At 44.7% G+C, this 24,248-nt stretch overlaps 1 protein-coding gene across 2 annotated transcripts in view; it reads left to right on the top strand.

Annotated features, from left to right (window-relative positions):
* Positions 1–24,248, top strand: part of PSTPIP1 (proline-serine-threonine phosphatase interacting protein 1) — a 52,717-nt gene that overhangs the window by 13,726 nt on the left and 14,743 nt on the right. For both annotated transcript variants that reach the window (XM_069866474.1, XM_069866472.1), the window contains exons 2-9: positions 539–639; positions 4,318–4,392; positions 17,494–17,528; positions 18,603–18,709; positions 20,592–20,654; positions 21,328–21,426; positions 23,148–23,193; positions 23,963–24,042. In XM_069866474.1, the coding sequence (XP_069722575.1) occupies positions 539–639; positions 4,318–4,392; positions 17,494–17,528; positions 18,603–18,709; positions 20,592–20,654; positions 21,328–21,426; positions 23,148–23,193; positions 23,963–24,042 (606 nt within the window). The remainder of the gene's footprint in view (positions 1–538; positions 640–4,317; positions 4,393–17,493; positions 17,529–18,602; positions 18,710–20,591; positions 20,655–21,327; positions 21,427–23,147; positions 23,194–23,962; positions 24,043–24,248) is intronic.

A 24,248-nucleotide genomic window follows, 5' to 3' on the forward strand; every position in this document is an offset into this window, starting at 1 on the left:
AGAGGAAGGGTTCTCAAGAGCTGGTCTCAGGATTGATTTTATTCAGCATATTCATTGCAGACACTGGTGTAAGACATAAAGGATGAGCTGGAAACAGTTGTTGTTGAAACAAATAGGTGGAATGAAATATTGTAGAAGTAGTATGTGATAACCTTTGAGCCGGGGGTAACAGAAAGCAGATAAAATTTCAGACTGAAAAATAAGTAAAAGACCAGTAGCAAAAAGTGACTAAATGTGACTTCCCCAAAAGGATGGCTAATGCTGCACACTGCGACATTTGTGACCCCCTTCACTTTTTCACTACTAAAAACCAAACATGATTTAATTAGAAATTTTATGTATTTTCACCTCGGATAAACCTTGTCCATACATGCGCCCTTAGCCCTGCCCCAGCTGCTGTTGTCATTGCTCTGGGTAATCTAAGGGTCCATTTGTATTTTCCAGAAAGTTCATTTGCTCTGCATGACTGACAAAAGGCATCTGGTAAATCTGTGAACTACGTGCACAAATCAGCTCAACTCTATCTTTTTGTCTTCAGTGCAAGGAGTTCACCTTACACAGTGGCTACGAGGTGCTCGTACAGCGGCTGTTGGATGGGAGGAAGATGTGCAAAGATGTGGAGGATCTGCTCAAGCAGAGGTAAGAAAATCAGAGCGAAAAAAAGTGTGAACAGCCTCTATTTTCTCTCCTCTTTGGCATCTGGAAAGGAACAGTAGGCTGTTTCTGTACTTGTTAGTGATACCACTTTACGTGGTAAATGTGAGTGATTTGACCACCAGCCTTTGGATGTGATTTGTGAAGGTAGATAACAAATAGAGGTTACAAAGATTTGAGAAGAGAAGGTTGAAAGAATGAGAAATCTCTGTTAAGAGGTCATTGTCAGTCCAGAATCATGTGCCAGCACATACATCCACAAGTGGCACCGAGTTTCCACTTTTACAGGGAGCAAGTAACTTGCACATTTCTCTTTCTCTTAAACATGCTATTGCCACAGGCACCATTTCAGTTTCTTGCAACTACCAAACCCAGACTATTTTTCAAATACAGACAAAGCTACAGAAGATGCTACCAAAAGACTTTCCCAGACACCAGACAGCCCGTATTGTTCACTAGCCTTGCCAGACTTCAAATAATAATGTTGTAGTTTATGTCCATCCTTTACACACTTTGTTGGTGCCCCTCAGCAACAGCTACAGAAGGCTGATGCTTTTGTGGGTGAGAAATACACATTACACAGCTGCTCTGACTCCTCTGCCATTCATTTTTGTACCTCTTACTTAGAAAAAATATCTGACATTTGGTTTTGTTTTTAACTGGCTGGGTTTCAATGGTTTCCACATAACGTGCTCCTGCATGACCCGTAAGAAAGACCACACAATACAGATTATGTATTCAGCAGGTAAAGGTTCATCTCTTATCTCTCTAGAGCGGTTCTCAGAACCCTCTCCTTATGAACATTGCTTCGTCTTCCTCAGCCACAGCCCTGCTTTTTCTTCCCATGCTGGCCCCACTTATTCTGGGTTTACATTGGTTTTCTGAAGGCTACTTTTCAAGCGCAGGGACTTTCATGGGGGAGTGAGCTGTCAAACTGTAAGTTCACTACCTCACAGAGTGTGAACGGTCTCCCACCAAAATCTGAAGCTATTTGAAGCTTTTCTTGACCACCAGTGGAAACATTTTACCACCGCATGTCACACAGTCCGTAAGTCACACCTGCCTGTTGGTAGCGTAGCTTTAACTGTTTAAAATAACTCCTTTGTGACTCATAACAGAGATTAGAATTACACTGCAGGCTTCAGGCAGACTCTACACTGCAGTGTGTATCTGGTGTCATCTACATTTGTGTTTCCCCAATAAGTTAGAGGAGTTTCTGTAAGCTGCAGGATAAAGGTCTTCCTGGTGTTTGGTGGAGGCACAAAGGACTTTCCACAAAAAAGAAAGAATACACATGCAGGTCTGAAAGCTACAACAACAGAAGTTTCCATGACCTTTTGCACACCCCAAAAGCGTTCCAGTGAGCGTGCAAATGTGTGTGTGCACATGCTGGCCGGGGGAGGAAGCAGAGGAGCAAAGATAGTGGGCAGTGAGCTGCAGAAAGCGGGATAGCTTCCAGTTTATTTCTGAAAGATGAGTGTTTTATTGTCCTTGTGTCATTCATGGGAACGACCTAGGAGGAGATCAAAGCACAGGATAAGTCCTTGTTCCTAGAAGGTGCCATATGTCAGAATTTTAACAGGGACTCCCGCAGCAACTGCCCTGAAACCAAGTGCTCTGGCTACACTAACAATATCAGTTTGCCACACAGGTCAGTCACTTTGGCTCACAAATACCTCTTCCTGCCCAAGAGGAGGGCATAAAAGACCGAGGAGTAAGAAAAGCAGAACAAGGCCCTGCATTTAAAACACAAAACGTGTTCCAGCTCTCAATGGCTGCAGGGAAAACTAGAAGCTGTGTGTGCAGGAGTACCTGAAAGTGGGAAAGGCAGCACCTAGATGTGAAAAGCAATGTCTCCAACACAGAAATGTGTCTCGTTATTAAAAACAGAAGAAAAACAATCTCTTCTTCTTCTGCAACATTCTGTGTCTCTAGATTTTATTTCCATTTTGACAGCATTTCATTCACCTAACAGGAAAATGCAGCAATACCTCTGTGGCCGGGCACCATATTTTGCATCCCATTCTTCTAGAAGGAAGCCCAAAGCAGTGATGTATGACTGTGACCCACCAAAATGCAGCAATTTCTAGTGCAGGATGACAGCAACTAACTAATCACATGTGCAGCTTTAGACACATGGGAGCCATGGACAGAGGCCAGGAGCAGCCTCCACTCCTAAGAACAAACCAGAGGGGTTGCACCACAATTCCTTTATCCAACACAGAAAACGTTTCTCTAAGGTGCCAGGTCTCAGGCTCAAACCTGTCTGAAATGCTTTGAAATGCCTTTGGAGAAATGGACCCCAAACAAAATCCTTTGTTATATCCTAACACCAGCCTACCTGTTCATTATTATCCAGAGAAGAGCAACAAAGCTGGTGAGGGGGCTGAAGAGCAGGTCTTACCAGCAGCAGCTGAGAGAGCTGGGGGTGTTTAGCCTGGAGAAAAGGAGGCTGAGGGGAGACCTCATTGCTCTCTATAACTACCTGAAAGGAGGTTGTGGAGAGGAGGGTGATGGCCTCTTCTCCCAAGTGACAGGGGACAGGACAAGAGGGAATGGCCTCAAGCTCCGCTAGGGGAGGTTTAGGCTGGACATTAGGAAAAAATTTTTCACAGAAAGGGCCATTGGGCACTGGCAGAGGCTGCCCAGGGAGGTGGTTGAGTTGCCTTCCCTGGAGGTGTTCAAAGCACGGGTGGACGAGGCACTGAGGGACATGGTTTAGTGTTTGATAGGAGTGGTTGGACTCGATGATCCGGTGGGTCTCTTCCAACCTGGTTATTCTATGATTCTATGATTCTATTTACTATCGGCTATTTAATAGTTTTGAGCAGGTGCTCAAAGGCTTTCTGAAAGCTCAGTTCCAGCCTGGTCTTGCACCCAGAAGAAAGGAAATAACATATTTAGCACATATTCTTTTTTTTTTTTTTAAAAAAAAAAAGAGAATAGAAATGACTTCCAGAGCTGGGGGAGGGGAAATCAGCAAAGAAACAGTTGTATTTCTTTGTTGACCATAGAAACAGAACTCCTTTCCTGAGTCACTAACTACAGTTCCCCATTGGGTGAGACATCACATCACACTGACCCCTCCACAGAGCTGTCACAGTCTCACCTCACGACTAGCCATGCTCCTTCCCCCTCTGCCTCCACTGCAGCTGCTCGAGCAGCACCTCCTGTCTCTAATGGTCAGAATTTTTCTGCTGTTCCCAGCTCCAATTTATCCAGAACTTCTCTATAGATGGAAATTTAAAGTGAAATCCTTTGAATCCTACTTTTCACTCTCCTTCCAGCCACCATGTTGATGGGTCAAGTCAGAAATCTTTCAGGTTTCTTTTGCAAAAGAGGAGTTTTGTTCTCCTGAGCATTCTCACTATATTGCTGTAACACCTCTTCTTCTAATGGAATCAAACCTTTTGGGGACAGAATTGTACATAGCACTCCAGAATCTAATCAAAACCATGAAGATGGGCATTCGTTTCCTGGCATTTATTCTAGAAATAGCACCCAGAATGTTTTAGAAGTACTTGACAGCACTAGAACTGAGCAGAGAGAGAAATCAAAGAAATGGTATTTCTCATGTTTAATACCTCAGGCACAATTACAAGGTTTGTGTAAATGTGATCTTGGTACCGCTAAGGCAAATTGAACAAGTTTTTCTTTTAACAGAGCACAAGCAGAAGAGAGATATGGGAAAGAGCTGATCCAAATTGCCCGAAGAGCAGGAGGACAAACAGAAATCAAGTAAGGAATTCTTTCATTATTCATGCAAATGAATATGCACTAAATGAATAGTACAATATCAAATAGCTGTGTTTTGCCTATGAAAAGGGTCCTAAGCTGCTCACTCTGGTGCATTCTGTAGCACTGAACAACGTACAGGAAAAATGGGGAAACACCATGCTCCTTCAAAGCAGGATTCACAAAATTTCTATTTAGGAACTGCCAGTAGGTCTTTACTGAGAACAGTTTTAATTTCAGGATTGCTAACAGTGTTTAATATTTACTTCCAAAACCAAATTGAGCGATGGGAAAAAAAAAGGAAAAGGAAGAGGCTGGGATATGTTTAGGATGGTGGCTTGGCAATTCTGGGAAGCTGGGTGAGCACTAAGAGACTGTGACAGAACAAACCCAAAATGCCAAGACACCAAAACTTCTGCAGCAGGAAAAAGGCTTAGCTTAGGAATACAAACTTTACACCTCTTTGAAGGGACTTCATTTGAGACAAATCAATGGAAGTGTATGATGTGTATTTTTCTCTGTCTTCTCTATTGCTCTCTTAGATTACAGATAAATTGTGTTGGGAGGGGAAGATATATGCCGGCACAGAATTTAACTTAATAAACGCTGCTGATAAATGGCTGCTATTATTGATGGTAGCAGCAATAATGAGACATTTAGTCATTATTGTAACAAGTAATAATACAGTAATGAGGTGGCAGAGGATGAAGATTTGGGGTCACAGAAGACAAATCTGAAAGAGAAGACCTCAATCTAAACACAAAACAGCTGTATTGATCCCTGGAGCCTGCTGCCCTCATCCATCCCATATCTCATATAATTGCAGTCTCCTTTTTATGTCAATTTATCACTCTCGGTGTGAGCGTGGTTTCCTGTTCATATTTTATTGGAAACCCTGACCTCAAACCCTTGCACTACCATGGCATGCAAGTGCCAGGCAGTCACCAGTGGCAAGGGCTGTTGATTCAGGGGTGGCACATCCAGGCCGACAGGGAAACTGTTGCATTAAGCCAAATGCCTGATAGCCTGGAGAGCACCAAGGCTCACACTGAAGAATGTGCAAGTCTGTTCGACCCTGCTGCTCCATCTCTCCCAGAGAAAGGCAGTAAGGCACGGCAAGGTTCCTAGCAAAGGCTGCTGGAGATGCCTGCTGCCTGCCTGGTGTCTCAATTCACAGACCTAATCAAAGAAAAGGAAGGAGAAGAAAAATGAACTTGAAATTAAAATAGCTAATTAAGGATGGATGACTTCTTCTCAAACCAAAGGCTGAGATCAGCATTCCAGGATTAACAAAAGGCGCCACCTAAACTTCTTTACTGCCGACACAGGGCAGGCAGAGCAAATGTGTTCAGAAACAGCCAGCTTTGGCTGCCCTTCTGTGACTTTGTGGATAATTCACAGGCCTGACTTTTCCTAAGAGATTATAAGAGCTTGATTTAGTGGCAGAGTCAAGTCCCAGAGCTGGGATGTGGATCCAAGTTCCCCTGAAGTCAGGGGAAGTTTGGACTCTGGCCTGGCTCCACTTTGATCCAGCGATTTTATAGCTTGGCATAGAGAGAAGGCTGAATGTACTAACAACACACGCTGCAGAGCTGATTTCCTGTGTTTCCATAAACTCATGCCTGGTCTTGGTAGCGACCAGCTTTGCACTGGCATTTTTATCAGAGCTCATGTCTCACTGGCTATTCTGAAGCAGAGAGAGGACACTTTACTGTCTGCCATTCGACATCCTCTGGCTGTTTAAGAAGTTACACAAGCATTTGTCCAGACTAAACACTCGGAAATCAAAGGAAACTAGGGTCTGTTTAGGGCTGGATGACTCATGAAAATATAAGATTTGGTTTTAATGTCTTAAAATTCTTGACATGCAGCTTTGGGTAGCAGTATTTCTCAAATAACATCTAACAAAGGCACTGTGCAAGTATTTGTTCCTAAAACTTGCATTTGACAGTCCCCAGGAAAAAAGAAGCTTCCAGGCTTTTTTGCAGGATGTTTTACAGAACCTGCCATGCTGTGCTATGCATTGCAGAGGAGCAGGAATTACTAATTTTAGATCACACACTCATTTTCTGGCTAACGTAAAATTACCATCTTCTAGTCTTACTTTCAGTCATCTTTTAAATCTCTTGGCTATTAAAGCTTTCTGTCACTTCTCCTGGGAAATTATTTCACACCCTAGTAGTTCTCAATATCAGGAAGGTACCTGATAACCTTTCAAAAAGTCGATATAAAGAACCTAAAAAATCCATCTGCAAAGACCACCCAAAAACGTCCAGTATCAGACAGTACTCAGAAGACCTTAAGAGAAAGAACTGCAAGGCTGATTAATCCTCTCTAGCACAACTTCCGAAACAAACGAATTGCCTGCAAAACCCTCCCATTACCTCACCAGGTCAAAGCAATGCTCTGGAACTGCTATGGAAAGCAAAGCAGGAGAGAAGCAGCATAAAGCTGGCATGAGAAGTGGTCCCCATGCATGGATCTGTTGGCAAAGTGTCTGTGGCAAAGCCACACGGCAGCAAATGCCAAACGTGCAAGACTGGAGAGAGCGGCACTGCCACCTGTTATGGGCAGCCCTCATGTGCTTAGGTCTTCTCAGTATCATAGAATCATAGAATCACCAGGTTGGAAGAGACCCACCAGATCATCGAGTCCAACCACTCCTATCAAACACTAAACCATGTCCCTCAGTGCCTCGTCCACCCGTCCCTTAAACACCTCCAGGGAAGGTGACTCAGCCCCCTCCCTGGGCAGCCTGTTCCAGTGCCCAATGACCCTTTCTGTGAAAAATTTTTTCCTAATGTCCAGCCTAAATCTCCCCTGGTGGAGCTTGAGGCCATTCCCTCTTGTCCTGTCCCCTGTCACTTGGGAGAAGAGCCCAGCACCCTCCTCTCCACAACCTCCTTTCAGGTAGTTGGAGAGAGCAATGAGGTCTCCCCTCAGCCTCCTCTTCTCCAGGCTAAACACCCCCAGCTCTCTCAGCCGTTCCTCATAAGGCCTGTTCTCCAGCCCCTTCACCAGCTTTGTTGCTCTTCTCTGGACTCACTCCAGAGCCTCAACATCCTTCTTGTGGTGAGGGGCCCAGAACTGAACACAGGATTCAAGGAGCGGCCTCACCAGTGCCAAGTACAGAGGGAGAATAACCTCCTTGGACCTGCTGGTCACCCTGTTTCTGGTACAAGCCAAGATGCCATTGGCCTTCTTGGCCACCTGGGCGCTCTGCCAACGGCAGAAATGCAGTCCCTGGAAGCTGCCTGGCTCTTCTGATCTCAATAGGTTAAAAAAGTAGAGAAAAATAACCTACTCTCTCTCCTTGTGCTTGGAGACACAAGGATCCGGGCAATGGAGAAACTAGGCAGCAGTGGGAGGTACAGCCTGGTCATCACTTCAGCATGGTCAGGACTGGCATGAAACAAGGTGAAGAGAATAAGTGCTATGAGTAAATACAAGTAATGGGGAAAAGCCTGGAGAAGCCTCTGGCACACTGCACCAGGCAGCGGCCAGCACTGTAGAAGAGTTCTCTCCCGAGCCTCCCCTGTATTTTGAAAGCTTTTAGTTCTTGTTTGGAATCAAACTAAGAAAAATGTCAACTTTTTTTTCCAAATTCTTCCCTTCTCCCCCAAACTTTTGCTTCAGCTGGAGCAAATTGGTGAACTCAACTACGTGTAAAAATAGATTCAAATGCTCATTTTTATCTACTGAAAGACACAGTTGAAGAAATAGGCTGCTGACTCCAAAGAAAGATAGCATGGGAGGCTTGCTGAAATGTAACAGCAGATCTGGGACCGCTCTCCAAGCCTTTGAGAAACAGCGAGGTGACAGCAGCCATCAGATTTCCATCCTGTATGCTGTCCAGTGCTCCCTCAGCATCCTTACAGCTGCCTCTGATGGAAAGCTGGCCCCTTGGGGCCCGGCACTGCTCGGTACAAGCCAGTGCTGGACGAGGACACTTCATTACCGAGTATCAGCAGTGCTGTACCATCCTGGCCTTGGGAAGGGGACAGCGTTGTGTCTCTGCCAGCAAACTCCTTCACACCAGAATTATGAGGAATCACTTTGACTTTGGAGCTAGCAGGGGACAAGTTTTTAGCACTTGGCTTCAGTGAGATCCTCACTGTTCTTTTCAAACCGGTATTGGAAATGGTCATGGTGAGCCTACAGCTGCAGAAACAAAACTAAAAGCAGAGAGGCAGACACACCGCAGTGATGCAGACGTGCTGCAATCACTTCTTATTTTATCCTTTGTTTTTTTTAAAAAGCAAAGACAGGGTTTCTAAAAGAAGCCAGTGCTGGTTACTGTGGACGTTGCAAACAAATGCTCCAGCTTCCAGCTCAAGAAATAAAAGTTCCCTGTAAGTGCTGCCGAACAGCCAAAGGACAGAATCATTCAATAGTTCAGTCTGATCCAAACAAACTTAGGCATTCTGGCTGCTTGCCCTTGCCTCGAGTACTGCAGCAGGTAGAAACTGCTTCCTATAGCAAAGGGTCACACAGGCTCAGACCAAAATCCCTTCAGCCTAATATCCTGTCTTCAACACTAGATCCCAAGCGAAGAGGAGAAGAACAGGGCAAGCGTATGAGGATATTTCTTCTAAATAATCTTCTAGCCTTGGCAACCAGTAGTTCAGGGCTGCCACACCAGCAGCAGCTTTGCATGTAATAGACCATAGGGGAGTTTTCCTGTGTCTTTTTCTTATATGAAACCCAGAAACATTTCAGCGCCCACCAAGTCTGAAGGAAAAGCAATGCACTTTCCTGTCAAGTACAGAAGTGCTGTGTTCTTCGTTGATGTTTAGCCCAACTCACCACACTTCCCGTTTTGGATCAGACACACACGAACACAGACCAATCAGCTACAGTGGGGTTCCCAAACACGTATCTGTACTGGTGAGCTGCAGTCCCACTGCCTGCACTAGTTCCTTCATACACACCCAGGTCCACAATCACACCAAAGCTATTGAAAAGGTTGGATGCTTCTTTCAAGCTAATCTCCTGGATGTGGCAGCACAGTCATGGATGCAGGCTACGCCTGGGAATACAGGTAGCTGGGGAGTCTCCGTGAAAGCACTGGGAGGACAACAGGGATCATGAGAGAATATCAACTCTAAATGCACTCTTGAGGACCTAGGAGAGGGTGAGGATCACAGCAGTCAGGATAGAAGGATGGATGCTGCATGAAAATGAAGCTCTGGAGCTCATCTATCCGAAGTCAGAGCTAAAGTGAATTTTAGAAACGTCTTCACAACTACCTTATACTAATTTTAAAGCCTTGTTATCTCACTTTCTTAATAACAAAAAGTCCCATCAGACTCACAATTTCATAGTCTCTAACCATAAAAGAAATTATGAAAAAGATGATTGCAAAGCTACAGCTGCATATTAGCTGCAAAAGCCAGGTTACACCAATATCCAGGGGAAAAAGTGAACCCAGCGTTCTGAAGTTTGAACTGCTGTGTGGTTTTGTGCTCTCTGTATTCTGTGTTGCATACATGGCAGAGGATGCAGAGAACCTGGGGATCCTCAGCTGAGTTACAACCTGAGATCAAGCTTGCTGGTGGCATGCAGAGTAATGATGCCTCACACTCTATAGATGATTGCCAGCAGAGCTCCTGCTTTTAAGGGGAAACACCCTTCAGGTACCAAGGTGACTGGAAATTTCTGTGCAGCAGCTTTGGGCAACTCTTCAGCAGAACATGAAACCAGAATATACTACAGAGCCCATTTTCAGACATGTCCTCGGCTTCAGCTGGAATAGAGCCTCTGGGAACTCTGTTCTTTCATTAAACAACTGATGTAAACACACAGTAGCTGGTTCAATTCTGCCTATTCTGACAAGAGCGATTTTTGTCATTTGCTCTGCTTGTCTCTTCTCATGTATATGATTTCCTACTTTTTTCCCCTCCCTCTTTTCCACCACCATCTCCTTCAGACCTCAGGAAAGGGTAGCTGTTCAAGACCGCGTCTGCTCTGCCCTTCTCTGCGATGCCTGAAATAGAATATTTCAGCGAGTGTGAGGTGAGGGCATCTGTAACGAAATGCCAATTCCTCCTTTCTATGTATAAATATAGTGCCTCTGTCACATAATATACAGAATCTTCTTTGTTATTCACACAAAGCAGGCATTTTTGAACTGATGCTAAAAGTCATTTTGGAAGGTCACATCCTTCCATGGTTAGTTATTCTCCACTCAAACGTTCTGAACCCTCACAGACTGCATACAATCGCACTTTGAACTTTCAGGACTGTGAAAATGGACTGAAGAACAAACCCTCAAAGACCTAAGCCTTTGCTCAGTTCTTGTTAAATCCAATCTAGGTAAGCTCTCTGATGATAGGATAGGCATTTTTTGAGCAGTGCTGCTTTCTTTCTAAGAAACATGAGGAAATTTAGTCCTACGTTAAAGGTACAAAAGTTGTTTTATTTGTTTTCTCCTGTGATTTGAACAGCATAGATCATTCTGGAGTCACAAAGGATTCAATATGGACTCTATGCGTACAGAGTTAGAGGGAAGAAAAGGTACATAGAGATACTATCCTGTTTGCTCCCCTGGCCCCCCAAAAATCTGGGATTATGTGTCCATGCTACTCACAGCCAGCCCTAGCAGAGATGACACGGTCCCCTTACCATTCAGTCTAGGGCTGCTTCTGCTTCAAACACATATCTGAAAGTACTCAAGCACCAAGAGCAAAAGATGTATGCAGATACACCATAGCACAAGAGGTATCCTCTGCCTTTGTTGCTGCTTTCGTGAAAGACGTGCTACACCCAGCCTGACATAAGCTTATCCTGCTGCACAGGGCACCCTCCTGTGATAGCCAAGATGAGAGCTCATGCTGTCACTAATTTACAGACAGAGATCAGGACTCCCACAGTCCAAGAAAAGGTGCCTCTTGTGCTTTTTCTCTGCCACAAGTGGCTTAGACATCACTTCCCAGCTGGGACCAGTACTGAAGTCCTTTCAGTTGCACTGAGTGACCTTCTGTTTATAGCTCTGCGAACAAGAAAACACACTGCCAAAATTAGTTCTCCTATGTTTTCTCCACATCCCCACTAAGCAATGCTAGACATTATTCTCACATGAAATGTTCTGCTATGTGCCTGGCCTAACACTTTGTAGTGACTCAGGCACCTCCCTGTTAAAAAAGCACATTTCCTACCCCTTCCTTTCTCTTTTTGCAATGCAGACAGAGTCCCAGGTGTTAAGTGTTTGAGACCAGATGCTTCCGAACTTTTTTGCCTACCCCTTGTACCACCACTGGGCTTCACAGAAAGAAGCGTTGGTAAAACTAGCCTGGGTCTTCCCTCTGTGGCAGGAGGAAAAACAGATATTAATCATGACTTCGGAGGAGACCTTGGTTTCATAACCATGTTGAGTATCCTTCCCTGGAAGTGTTTAAAAGATGGGCAGATTAAGTGCTTAGGGATATGATTTAGTAGTGGGCAGGTACGGTTGGGCTTGATGATCTGAAAGGTCTTTTCCAACCTAGTGATTCAATGATCACCATGTTGTCAAGATCTAAGTTACTGGAGGCGGAGGGTGAATCTGACCTGCTGGAAAGTGGTCTGTAGAGTTCATCTGGCAGACACCCCTCTTGATTCCAGAAAGAATCAGTAAGAACAAAACATTGCCAATCATACTGCTGTTAAAATGGTAACATACCACAAAGAAAGGTGGGGTTACTTCACATTTCTGTTCACCAAGCAAAGGTAGAAAAGAAAGAAAATGTAAAAAGAGCTGTGGTTTTCCGGTTAGAAGAGCCTGTTTTACCTTCCTGTGTACAAGATATGAAAGGACTCTCTGAATTACTCAGTTAAACCAGTCTCTAAGGGCAAAGTATTGGAAAAAAAACAAACAAAAAAAAATGTCCAAACCATCAAGCCTACAGTTGCAAAAAACCCCCCAAAAAACAACAAAACAAAAGCAAAGCAAAAAAACAAAAGCCAAAACAAACCCAACACCCCAAAAAAGAGTGTGCAACAGCATATGCAGTGAGCATACCTGTGACCTAAGCACTGCCGCTGATAGAGTTCTGCAATTACGTCGCCGGTGCTATAAAATTCAGCTTTTCGTGACTATGAAGCAGAAGGTGCCAGAGCCCTACCTACAGTACATTTGCTCATGGTCTTCATGTCACGCAGGACTGCCCAGCGCAGGCTGCTCTAGAGCAATAGCTCAGTTCTCTAGCAAAACAAGGATCCAAAACCAAAGAGAAAACAAATGCAGAGAGCAGCTAAGACAAGTTTGCTTTGAAGTGCTGTCATCTCACGCTGCTCCAATCAACTATAAGGTAATTCTGCACAGAGGGTGAATAAAGTGGAGTTAGGATCAGATGCAGCAGTCCCCCACTGCTCCTCATACCTGCACTGCGATGGGGGGTGAATGCCAAACAAGGAACCTCTGCTCAATTACAGGATGCATTTTCTGCCTTGACAGCAGAAGACAGGTTCTGCTGTGAGAAAAATCAAGCCAAGCTCTCAAACGATGCATCCTTATAAATGTGTATCCAGCTGGGGGAGAGCCACAGGGACTAGGGTCAGTGCCCTAGAGAGACAAGGATGCTTCTCCATCTTCGGTGTACCTGGTAAACACGGGTAAATTCAGCTTGGAAAGTCTTTGGCGAACACTAAACACCGGGTGAGCTTTATCACAATGAGCTTCTCTCCTCGCTTCCTCTGTTCCTCTAAAAGCTCTGTTATTCTTCTTCTCCTCTCCACTTGAAGAAACAAACACCAAAAGGTGCTTATTTCACAAGAGCAGCTCAATTCTGCTGCACTCGAGTAGCAGGAGAAAACAGCAAACGGCAGGAATATTGTAGCCACTAGATGGCAAAACCCACCAGGAGTTGATGCCGAGTGGTTGCACAACAAACAAATCTGGTCCCCGTTATTCCGGATTCAAAGGCAATACTGTCTCCACCAGAAATTCATTCTGACAAGTCTTTAAGTATCCAAGAGGGAATCGTTTAACAAACACACCCACTATATTTGTGTCCAACCCTGCTCTTGGTGACCATCTGCAGGAGACTCTGAAGGGAAGGCTGGAGCTCTGTCTTTAGCTGGAGCGGTGTCACAGCCTTCCAGAAGTTACATGGAAATGTCAGAAGTGAGCAATTAAACAAAAACTAAAAAGAAAAGAAGCAAATTACAAATGTTTGATTTTGCATGAATTGTTTTCAGCCCTGGGTTTTCCAATTTGGCCACAGAACAAACAAAAAGCCAAAATCTATTACTCCCACAACGCTAAACAGCATAATGCACTGAGAGGAGAAAACACTCTTGAAGTGTCCATGAGAGTGAGACACCCTCACTTTGGATGCTGCAGAACAAACTCTTACCAATCATGTTGAGAAGAGGAGGCTCTGGGGAGACCTTAGAGCAGCTTTGCAGTACTGAAAGGGACTCCAGGAAAGCTGCAGAGGGGCTCTTGATCACAGAACACAGGGACAGGATGAGGAGGAGCGGTTTTAAGCTTGAGTGGGAGACTGAGATGAGATCTTTGGAAGAAATAGTTTCCTGTGAGGGTGGGGAGGCCCTGGCCCAGGTTGCCCAGAACAGTGGTGTCTGCCCCATCCCTGGAGGGGCTCAAGGGCAGGTTGGATGGGGCTTGAAGCAACCTGATCCAGTGGGAGGTGTCCCTGCCCATGGCAGGGGAGTTGGAACTGTGTGAGCTTTGAGGTCCCTTCCCACCCAAACCATCTTGTGATCCTATGATTCTACTAGGAAGTCAAACTCACAGGTGACAGGTGCTGTACATTTGAAACAGCACAGACAAAAATAAGACTCCTACATCTGCTACACCAGTTGCTTCCACTAAACTGTCCAAAGCAGGGACATGAAACATTTTGCGGCTCTCATCAGAGCACGTAGCAGCAATGAGAAGCTGATCTGCAGCACTGCTCCTGCAGCCTGGGCACCCCCACAGCCCAAGTCATAAAGAAATACCCGACAGATCCATGGTCAGAACTCAGCTTCTTTATTCTCTCCCACACATAACTTGGCTCACTGACATCTTTGCTACTCCTGTAAGCCCCATGGAATGAGGGATCTGATTCACTGAGTTTAGAAGATTATCAAAATAAGGAAGGAAATGGCTGTAGTCTCTTCCAGCCTCCTTACAGATCTTGCCCCAGGTAGCAGTCAGGGAATTGGCTGAACAAATCTGTCAGAGGGAGCAAAAGGCCAGAGCTTCCCAAAACGGCCATCACACACCATGCAGGGATCAAATGAGTCCCTCCAGCTCGCAGCCAGATGCATCATTACACCAGAACACTCCGCCCCTTACAAAGCGCCTGCAAAAATGAGAAAAGCCTCCTGTGTGGCTTAGGATCATGAACTGCTCAGATGCCTCAAAACTGAAAAAGCAGCAAAGTGCTTTTGCCCTTGAGATGTACTGAGAAAGCACTATTTTTCAGTATCCACTACAGCAATTTGCCAGTCTTTGCATAACCTGAATGACGGGCAGCAAAGGAAAAAGTCTCAGATCAACCCAGCATGAAAACAATACGTGCAGTTTGCAAGGGTCCCCAGTTTTTTAAATTCCAGCGTTTGGCTATTTCAGGCATGACGTTGTTAGCGCATTCCTGACCTCTTATTGGAAAATCCACACTTAAAAAAAAAGAAAGTTTTATTCCTTCTCTATATTTATTTTTTTCAAAATAATCCATTAGTGCTTTTAGGTGAGAAAAAGCTCTCTGCTGCTGCCATTCAACTTGTCTTTTAATTTCAAGCTTTTAATTAACTTTGCCAGAAAGTACACTGTGTGTTTCCTTGGTGTTGTGAAAATTTAGTTTCCATCAAAATTTCACACCAGACCCATTCTTCGTAAAATGAACCTTCAAAATGTTTAAGTTCTATTATGACAACACAGAAAAATATTCAATCTAGCATGTTTTCCCTGACTTATCTCAGGAGATTCAGTGCAACAAATCTAGCTGAAAGCATGAAACAGCTAGCTCAATGCTCATTTTTTTCTGGCAGAAAGCCTTCTCCTTATCTTCCTGCAAATTCAGATTTGGAAGTGGATTGCAAGGCCATCATTGCTGAAGATAGGCCCAGCCTTGCCCCTCACCTGGGCATTTCTCTTATCCCTGGCAAGGCAGCCTTACTACTGGTAGAGCAAATTTGAGCAGGAAACAGGTGTCCAGCCTAAATTAACACAGGGCAATTAGGATCATAGAATAACCAGGTTGGAAGAGACTCACCGGATCATCGAGTCCAACCATTCCTATCAAACACTAAACCATGTCCCTCAGCACCTTGTCCACCCGTCCCTTAAACACCTCCAGGGAAGGTGACTCAACCCCCTCCCTGGGCAGCCTGTTCCTGTGCCCAATGACCCTTTCTGTGAAAATTTTTTTCCTAATGTCCAGCCTAAACCTCCCCTGGTGGAGCTTGAGGCTATTCCCTCTTGTCCTGTTCCCTGTCACTTGGAAGAAAAGGCCAGCACCCTCCTCTCTATAACCTCCTGAAATGGCTCAAGAGATCCAGGATTCCCCTGCCCATTTGCAGTCACACATGGCTGGGACGTGATGCGTGTCCTCACCTGGGCTCTCCTAGTAGCCAGGCTCCAGCCAGGGAGGTGTTATGGTCTTTGTTAACAGGCTTTTCTCCTGGGCACTTGCCTGGGGTAGACCAGGGATCTCTTAAGTTCCCAGAACTGCTTCCCTTAAGGGAACAGCATGCTCTGGGTCTTGAAGAGGTGATTTCTAAATCTGAAAAACCTCCAAACCACACCACAGCCCTGGCTCCTGCTTATACAAACGACCTGGCCAGCCTGCAGACTGGGAGCTAGAAGAAATTACTAATTTGAAAATGCATTTCACAGACTCCGCTCCCTCATCTCCTATCACCTCTATGCTGGGGTATCTGCCGTTTTCCTAAAACAGAATCTGGCTTGCCCAAACCAGGACAGCAAGCGATTTATCGTTACCCTTTCACGTCCTTCTGCAGCTCTGCCTTGTAGAACCACTTTGATGTGTAGCTCCATGCAGACGACCAGCAGAACATCTCTTTTAGCTCATCTCCATGCTGCACTTCACAGCCCAGCACCGAGGCCTGATTTCACAGCCTGATTTATTCACACCGTGCTTTTGGGCTGCCAAATACCCTTGGGAACATCAGGGTTTGGAAGCTTCTGTAGCTCTCAGAAATGCTAAATTTCGTGGCAACACAGGCCTTGTGAGGAACAGCTGAGAGAGCTGGGGATGTTCAGCCTGGAGAAGAGGAGGCTGAGGGGAGACCTCATTGCTCCCTATAACTACCTGAAAGGAGGTTGTGGAGAGGAGGGAGCTGGGCTCTTCTCCCAAGTGACAGGGGACAGGACGAGAGGGAATGGCCTCAAGCTCCGCCAGGGGAGATTTAGGCTGGACATTAGGAAAAAAATTTTCACAGAAAGGGTCATTGGGCACAGGAACAGGCTGCCCAGGGAGGGGGTTGAGTCACCTTTCCTGGAGGATTTTAAGGGACAGGTGGACAAGGTGCTGAAGGACATGGTTTAGTGATTGATGAGAATGGTTGGACTCGATGATCCGGTGGGTCTCTTCCAACCTGGTTATTCTATGATTCTATGATCATTTGTGAGTCTGTTGAAGCAGAGCAAGCTGTGCCACACGGGGGTGCTCGGAAAGCACAGTCTGGAGGATGCTGCACAGCAGAGCTGCTCTAGCTTCAAGGGTGACAGAGGAGGAAAAAAAATGCTGGCGCTGCATTCAACAGAGAGGGTGGAGCTGCTTTCGCTCTGCCCTTCAGACCAGTGCCCCAAACCCAGCTCCCCTTGAGGTTCTGCTTCACTCGGGTGACTTGTATCCATGGGCAAGGTGCAAGAACAGGGAAACGGCTGGTAACATTCACAGTCACAAATACAGGGGGATAAAAAAGAGGCCGCACATAAGGAATAGCACAATTCCTTGCTTCATGGAGCATTTCATTGCATTTCCTGGTGGTAACAGATTGACGCTATCATGCTTGTTAGCATGGTCAACTTTTATTACAAGACAATTAAAGAGTTTTACGTGGATCCAAGATTCTGAGGCAGTTTTTTCTCTAGCTTCCCGGCCTGTCCTTAGAAGCCTGTACTAATAAAGTGCATTTGTTTCTGCCCCACAGCACGCTGAAGGCAGCATTTGAGAGGCTCAAGCAACGTAAGTATTTACATCTTCCTTTCTGACCCAACAGTGTGCTCATTACCCCTGGGGTTTTAAACCTCTTCCCCCCTCTATTTCTAACTTTTCTGACCCGGTCCATAGTGTGGAGAGTGGAGGGAAAGGCCACGCAGTGGGAGCCCTTCAAGGCTGGGCAAACTGTCTGCTCTCTGGTGGCAAAGAAAACGGCTCATTCCTCAAGTTAGTTTTATCTGGATCAAGTCACATCATATCAGCTCTGTTCACTCTTTGTCAAGCCACTGACATCAAAGCAGTGTGCTTGCTAACCGTGCCCAAGGCCCAACACAAACCTCCCCCACACAGAGAACGCGGCACCACCGCAGCCCTCAGGACAGCATACCTGCCTGCTGGCACTGCTGTTTAGATCAAAACACTCTTCTGAAAAGAAGCTGGTGTATTAAGGGGTTTTTAGAGCCTGATAGGGGAGCTGAACATTTCTGGAAAATGTGGAGTTCCATTTTAAAGGCACTAAAGCTGACAGATGCTGAGAAGATATCAGCCACTTCAAACAGCAGCAGCCAGGTGCTCCGAAATACAACCCATCTTTGCTGACCCTTGGAAATTCTCAGCTTGCAACCTCATCTCATGACATTTGTGCAAGGCTGGCAAGCAGCTCCCAAGAGCAATGACCATCCAGCAGCGTAGCAGACAGAAAGCAGCCCCAGGCAGTGCTGGCAGAGGTCAGAGCATCCCAACATCTGACCTGCAGCCCCAGCAGGAGGAGTGGTGGCTTAAGTAAATGGAGCTACAAAGCAACACAGCCGGCTCTGCACCTGCCGATGCTGCTTTGAATGGGTGCTCCAGTTCTGGAGCAAGAGTCTTTCCCCTGCATTTTGCAGGCACTGAGAGGACCCGCAATAAGCCCTGTTCAGGTTGTGTGACCCCCATGGCCATATTAGTGCATGCAGAAACACATGGAGGCCTTTTTTAAGGCTGCCCCATTCATGCCTAGTCATGCTATAGCAGCCACATCCCAAAAACAGCACCTAAAATCTGTGACTTTATGTTTAAAGACCTTTCTACTGACTGTATATGAATTCTGATTTGCTTTAGAAATCGAAAGTGTTGGGAACTCTCACATCCAGCTGGCAGTAATGCTGAAGGATGAACTGAAAGGAATTGAGGAGTTCCGAGAAAGACAGAAGGAACAGAGAAAAAAGGTGAGGAACTAGAGAAATGTTGAAACAGATGGGATTCAATGGTCTGTGCCGATGGCCTGTCTCCAGCCAGAGGCCGTGAATGCTGCAAAAGATGATAAACCAATGCCAGTTTGCCCTGTGCACTCCATATACCAGGCTGGGGAAAAGAAAAATCTTTCTGATCCCAGCTGGAAATGAAGCAGCACTCTGAACTCGGGAGACAGGGGCTTTCCTCATTTCTATTCTCTCTGGTGTTAACTGCAGATACTATTATGGCTCCTGTAAGAACTTAATCCTTCCTTTTCTCTTTTTTATACCCTTGCTAATTGAGTTTCTTTGGTATGATTCTACATGATCTCCAGCCTGCACTAAAATAAAGAGGGGAACACAAACATTTAAAAACATAAAAGCAAATTAATATCATGCTGAATGCAACACCAAGATATGCTGCATTATGAATACATGGAATAATAACTAGTTGTTGTCGTATAATGGAAAACTGAGTATATTCATGGCTATTTCACCCCCTACGATCTTATCAAGCTCCAAGTTCCTTTAAAAAATAGCTCTCCGTAGAGGCAACAGTGGCCATTCTTACAGCTTCTCTGCTTCCATGGGGTGGAAGACAAAGACAGGACAATCACTTAACACTGAAAGCACTGATTGATAGAGGAGTAAAATAAAATAACCAATTCTTCGCTCATTTTAAACAAATGAAAATGCATATGACCAGTATCCAATGCTACAAAAACCTTGTGTCTACAACCCTGACACACAGGAACTTGGAATAGCAGAGAATTCTGAATACAAGAGTGGGTAAACCTGGTGCTGCTCCTGAGATTTGAGGCCCACATTGATCCGATGAAGCAAATAAGGCACAAAGACAGAGAACGCGCACCTTGTTCATCACCATTTGTACCCTGCCCCCCCTTCCAGCCCCTACTTTGCCACTAGGGTTTGCAAAGAGAGAGGCTCTCTCTCCTGTTGAAAACAATAAGCCTATAACAACTGGAAACAATTAAAGGGGCCTGGAAAAAAGGGGAAATCTGCTTTAGAGTCTAAGGCAAGGTTCTTTTCTCGGCCCAGCATGCAGCTATGAGGAAGTCAGCATTAGGCATGCTAGAAGAGTCAGCATTTTTGGTAACTTCCCAAAACGCTGCGCTCTGTGTTTGGCTGTACTGCCCTAAGGACTCTTATCTAGTCTGGTGCAAAGCAAGCCTCTAGGTAGCCCTGGAGAGAGCTTGTTTGAGCAGAATAGAAAGATTAAAGGTCCAAAATTCCCACTGAAGAAACCCATGCCCTGCCAAGTAGGAACATATCTCACTGTCACAGAAGGCTGCGCACATCCCAACTAAAGCCATAAAAGAGAATTCAGCACTGTCCTTTCAATGCTGACCAGATGAAGATATGGAAATCAAATTGCATCGAGCATAAATTTGCCAGAAGCAATGGAATATAAATTACACAGGAACTGTTTGTATTTGAAATAGAGAACTACCCTTGCAAGACAGTGGTTTGGTCTGCAAGCGTGTGGGATCAATCTCTTGAACCAAGCTCTTGAACCAGCAAAGAACCCTGCTGGCAGAGCTGATGGGCACTGGGGACTGGGTGTTACACTATTTAACCGCCCCACTGGGGAAAATAAGGGCAGAGAAGAAGAAAAAGATTATCTACATCCTCTCTGCTAATAATGCAGCTGGCATTAATAATCCATGCAGTTATCATGGATTATTTTTTACCTGGCACTTCGATGCTCTGTGTCACTTGGAAACCTGGCGTATAGAAAAGCAGAGCGAAGTCATTTCCCCCACAGCACATGGCTTGTAGAAAGGCTTGTAAAAAGGATCTGACAAGGGCTTTCCTAATCCAGAAAAAATATCTTACTTTTGTGTGCTTCTTACAGTATGAGTCTGCCATGGAGCGCATGCAAAAGAGCAAGTTGTCCCACTACAAGAAAACAATGGAGGTAAGTGAGGAAGCATTGTGCAGGTGTCGTGATGTAAACTGGCTCCAGTTTGAGACAGGGCGAAACCTGTATTTAACGTATCTATATTTAAAAAAAAAGTCAAGAACATAAAAGTGTGCAAGAGCGAGTCTGTGAGAGAGAGGAGGAAGCTCATCTTCCCTGCCGCACCCAGTGCAGAGCCTCCAAAACAAATACAAAGTTAATGTGGAAAGAACAATGCCCCAGGGCAAACAGGATTTCACTCTTTCTAAGCAAGGAGACTTCCAGGAACAAATTTAATTTTTCAGTCTGCCTAAATACAACTTAAAAAACAGTGAGGGATCCTTGTAAACAGGAAGAAACCTCTCCAATGGGCAAGCTTGCAGGTACACGAACCTCAGGCAGCTGGTATTGCCTTCCAATACGCAGCTGCCTCTAAAGAAAAGTAGTTGTGAACCCCTCAGTGCTACAGCTGGAACTGTACTAGCAATTTTTATTTAATGTGGTTGTTCTGAGTGAATATCTAAGACAGGGAGGTCGTTTGGTGCAAATAAGGATTTCTTTTGCTTCTGGTGTCACCGAGAATTCTTTCTGTGATCAGACTCAGGCACCAATTTGCCGGAGACTCAAACTGGAGACAGCCCAGCCTTGCTCCCTAATCCAGATCCTCACATGTGATTTTGTTTCAATACAGTCAAAGAAGACCTACGAACAGAAGTGCAAGGAGGCGGATGAGGCCGAGCAGTCCCTTGAACGGATGAGCGCTGCAGGCAATCAAAAGCAGACAGAAAAGGTACCTCTGCTGACAGCTATTTAGAGAGAAAAGTGTGGGTTTTTTCCAAGGTACACAAGAACAACACCTGAACAACAGACGCACAGTGAAAACAAAGCACCTTCACAAACTCCTTCGGTAACCCTGATCTTGGTCTGCCACAGGCTGAGGGGTTTTAAAAGGCAGGGAAGGGACCAAGTATTTCATTATCCCAGGCTATGATCTAATTGCTCTATCAATCCTGAAGAGAAACAGAATGAGATTTTTCTCCACAGTTGCTCATAAAAAACGAACAAGTCAGAAGCATGCCATGCAGTCAGTTTTGCCTTTTGGTCGCTTGCATTTAGTAGGCATAGTATCTTACATTAAAATGCATATTTTTCCTTGACATTTTTCTCCTTATGGTTAGTTTAATTTCAACTAAATTTACAAACTCAAAAATAAATCATTGGAAATTAAGGCACTGCAGTCCTTCATTGCATCGTCTTGATACTTGTAGCTGACAATTCACTAACTTTTAATGGGAACATTTTACAGCGGAACAGATGGAGAAAACAAAATAAATGAACTCTCTTTGGCTCGATAAAAATCAGTGCAGTGTAAGCAAAAAGGATCAAAAATCATCTCAAGGAGTGGGGGTGGGGTGAAGGCGGAGACTCTAAAAACAGCATCAGAACTTTATGTTTCATTTCCAGCATTCACAAATCTTTGATGAACAAAACCCTCCAGCCTATCTGTAAAGAGGGAAAGAAATCCTGGCCCAACTGAGATCACACCAGAACACTTCGCAATTTCAATGGCATCAAAATCTGACCTAGCTCCTTTCACACAGAAGGATCCCAGGGTGCTGTGGTGCCACTGTTTCTGCACACATGCCAGCGTGTTTGTAATGCACAGAGGCATCTCACAAGAACTGCATCAGCTGTTTAATTCCAAGCAGCACTCACCAGCAGTTAGGGCCAGAAAGCAAATAAGAATGAAGGTTATGTTCCCAGCTTACTACACATTTTCCAACCAGCTGTGCTGAGGAATATGGTCATAAGAACCCCTACCTGAGCCTTGTCTTGAAGGGCATAATGGAGGAATGTGTTATACTGATGTCTGGAGCCGTGCATTAATGTACTGTTACCACCATCTGTGCTGAAAGACCAGGGAGAACAGAGCTGTCAATAATAGCTGTATTTCATATGTTAAAAGCTGCAGGTTTTTAAAAAAGTAAAGTTCTACTTAGCGTAAATTTTGCTTTTTAGGCTTCTAAGTTGTTCAAGGAAATAATCTGGCATTTGAAAAGTATTTTAAAGGCTGTGTTCTTTTCATCTGTGTATTACATGAGGAGCTTGGAAGATGAAGCATCTTAACTGCTATTTATTTCTGGTTATAAATATCTATTAGCAAAGTACATCAAACACTTGAGAAAAAAACAACTCAGCCAGCAGACACAGCTTCAGGCTGGATCACGCCAGCAATGAGGTCCCGTGGCAGAGATATCTGAATGGAAAGAGATAAATTGCCAGATTTCCCTTGAAGTCAGTGGATCTGTGGCTGCATCTGTGAAAGCCTAATCCCTTCTTCTCCATAGCACACATTCAACAGAACTATGCATTGAGGTGGGACACCAAAAAAAATTTGCAAATCTGAGCCTTTCCCCCCAAAAGGAAAAAGGACTAGGCAGCAAAAACACTAGGGCAGAGGCAAAACATACGGTCAGAATTTAATTTGGGGTGTTTCTTTTCCTGTTTCAGAGTCAAAACAAAGCCAAGCAATGCAGAGACGCAGCAAATGAAGCAGGTGATGTTCTATTTGCAACCAAACTAAGTTTTTTCTCAGCAAAGATCTACTGGCACTCTGATTTTGATAGAGCTCCATCCAAATCACCCAGCCTGGCTCTGTTTGAAGACAGGCTTCTCAAAGTCACCTACTCAAAATTAACGAACAAGCTGGCAGTCACCTATATTGACTGTACTTTGTGGAAATACAAATCTTCTTTCATTAGAGAATTTATAGAAGACCTCCTTTAAGGACTTTGCCCAGGAAAGAAAAGCTCTTTCTGAAACAAGTTTGAAAGCACCAAAGAATGACACTTAAATTGCCTCCAGCCAAACCAAACCAGAGACACAGTCCCCAGGTTCCCTGTACCTGAGCACAGTAGCATCCTCTAGCCAGAAACACATACTATGTCCAGCAGGATGGGCCAGCAGACATCTGAGCTGGTTCATGAGTTCAGACTTGTCCCTCGCTGCTCACATAAAAGTTTACACTAAATTTCATGGTTTACCTGATTGGCTCAGCACAGAAAGAGCCAAAGGATGCTTGGATAGACCGAGCAAGGTCCAGGCTCTTCACCTCTAATTTGCATTATCCTCACTGTAAAGTTAATAGATGATTTGCAAACCATGCAGAAAGAATCCTTACTCTAGTATAAAGTCGCAAAGAAAGAAACCAAATATCCTTGCTGGACCACCAGTTTGACACTCACACATTCTTGTGAAAAAGAGAAAGCCTGTATTGTATTTTTTCCTAACTGTTTGATTTCTATTATGTGTGTCTGTGTTTGCAGAGAATGTGTATAAACTGAATATCGAGCAGCTGGATAAGGTCAGGACAGAGTGGGAACAGGAACATATCAAAACTTGCGAGGTAAACATTGACTTTTGCAGTGATATATTTGTGCGCTCTTCATTTTCTCCTACTTGCAGATATCATAGAATCATCAGTCTAGGACCTGAGATATCATCCCAAGGGTTTTGCCATTTGCTTTATGTGCAGTCTTAGTAGATGGCTGCAAAACTTTTGTAAAAACTAGAGTTGATTTAGACATAGATGCTAGCGATCTCACTTACTTA

This window comes from Phaenicophaeus curvirostris, chromosome 12, assembly GCF_032191515.1.
Source record: "Phaenicophaeus curvirostris isolate KB17595 chromosome 12, BPBGC_Pcur_1.0, whole genome shotgun sequence".
NCBI classification, from domain to species: Eukaryota; Metazoa; Chordata; class Aves; order Cuculiformes; family Cuculidae; genus Phaenicophaeus; species Phaenicophaeus curvirostris.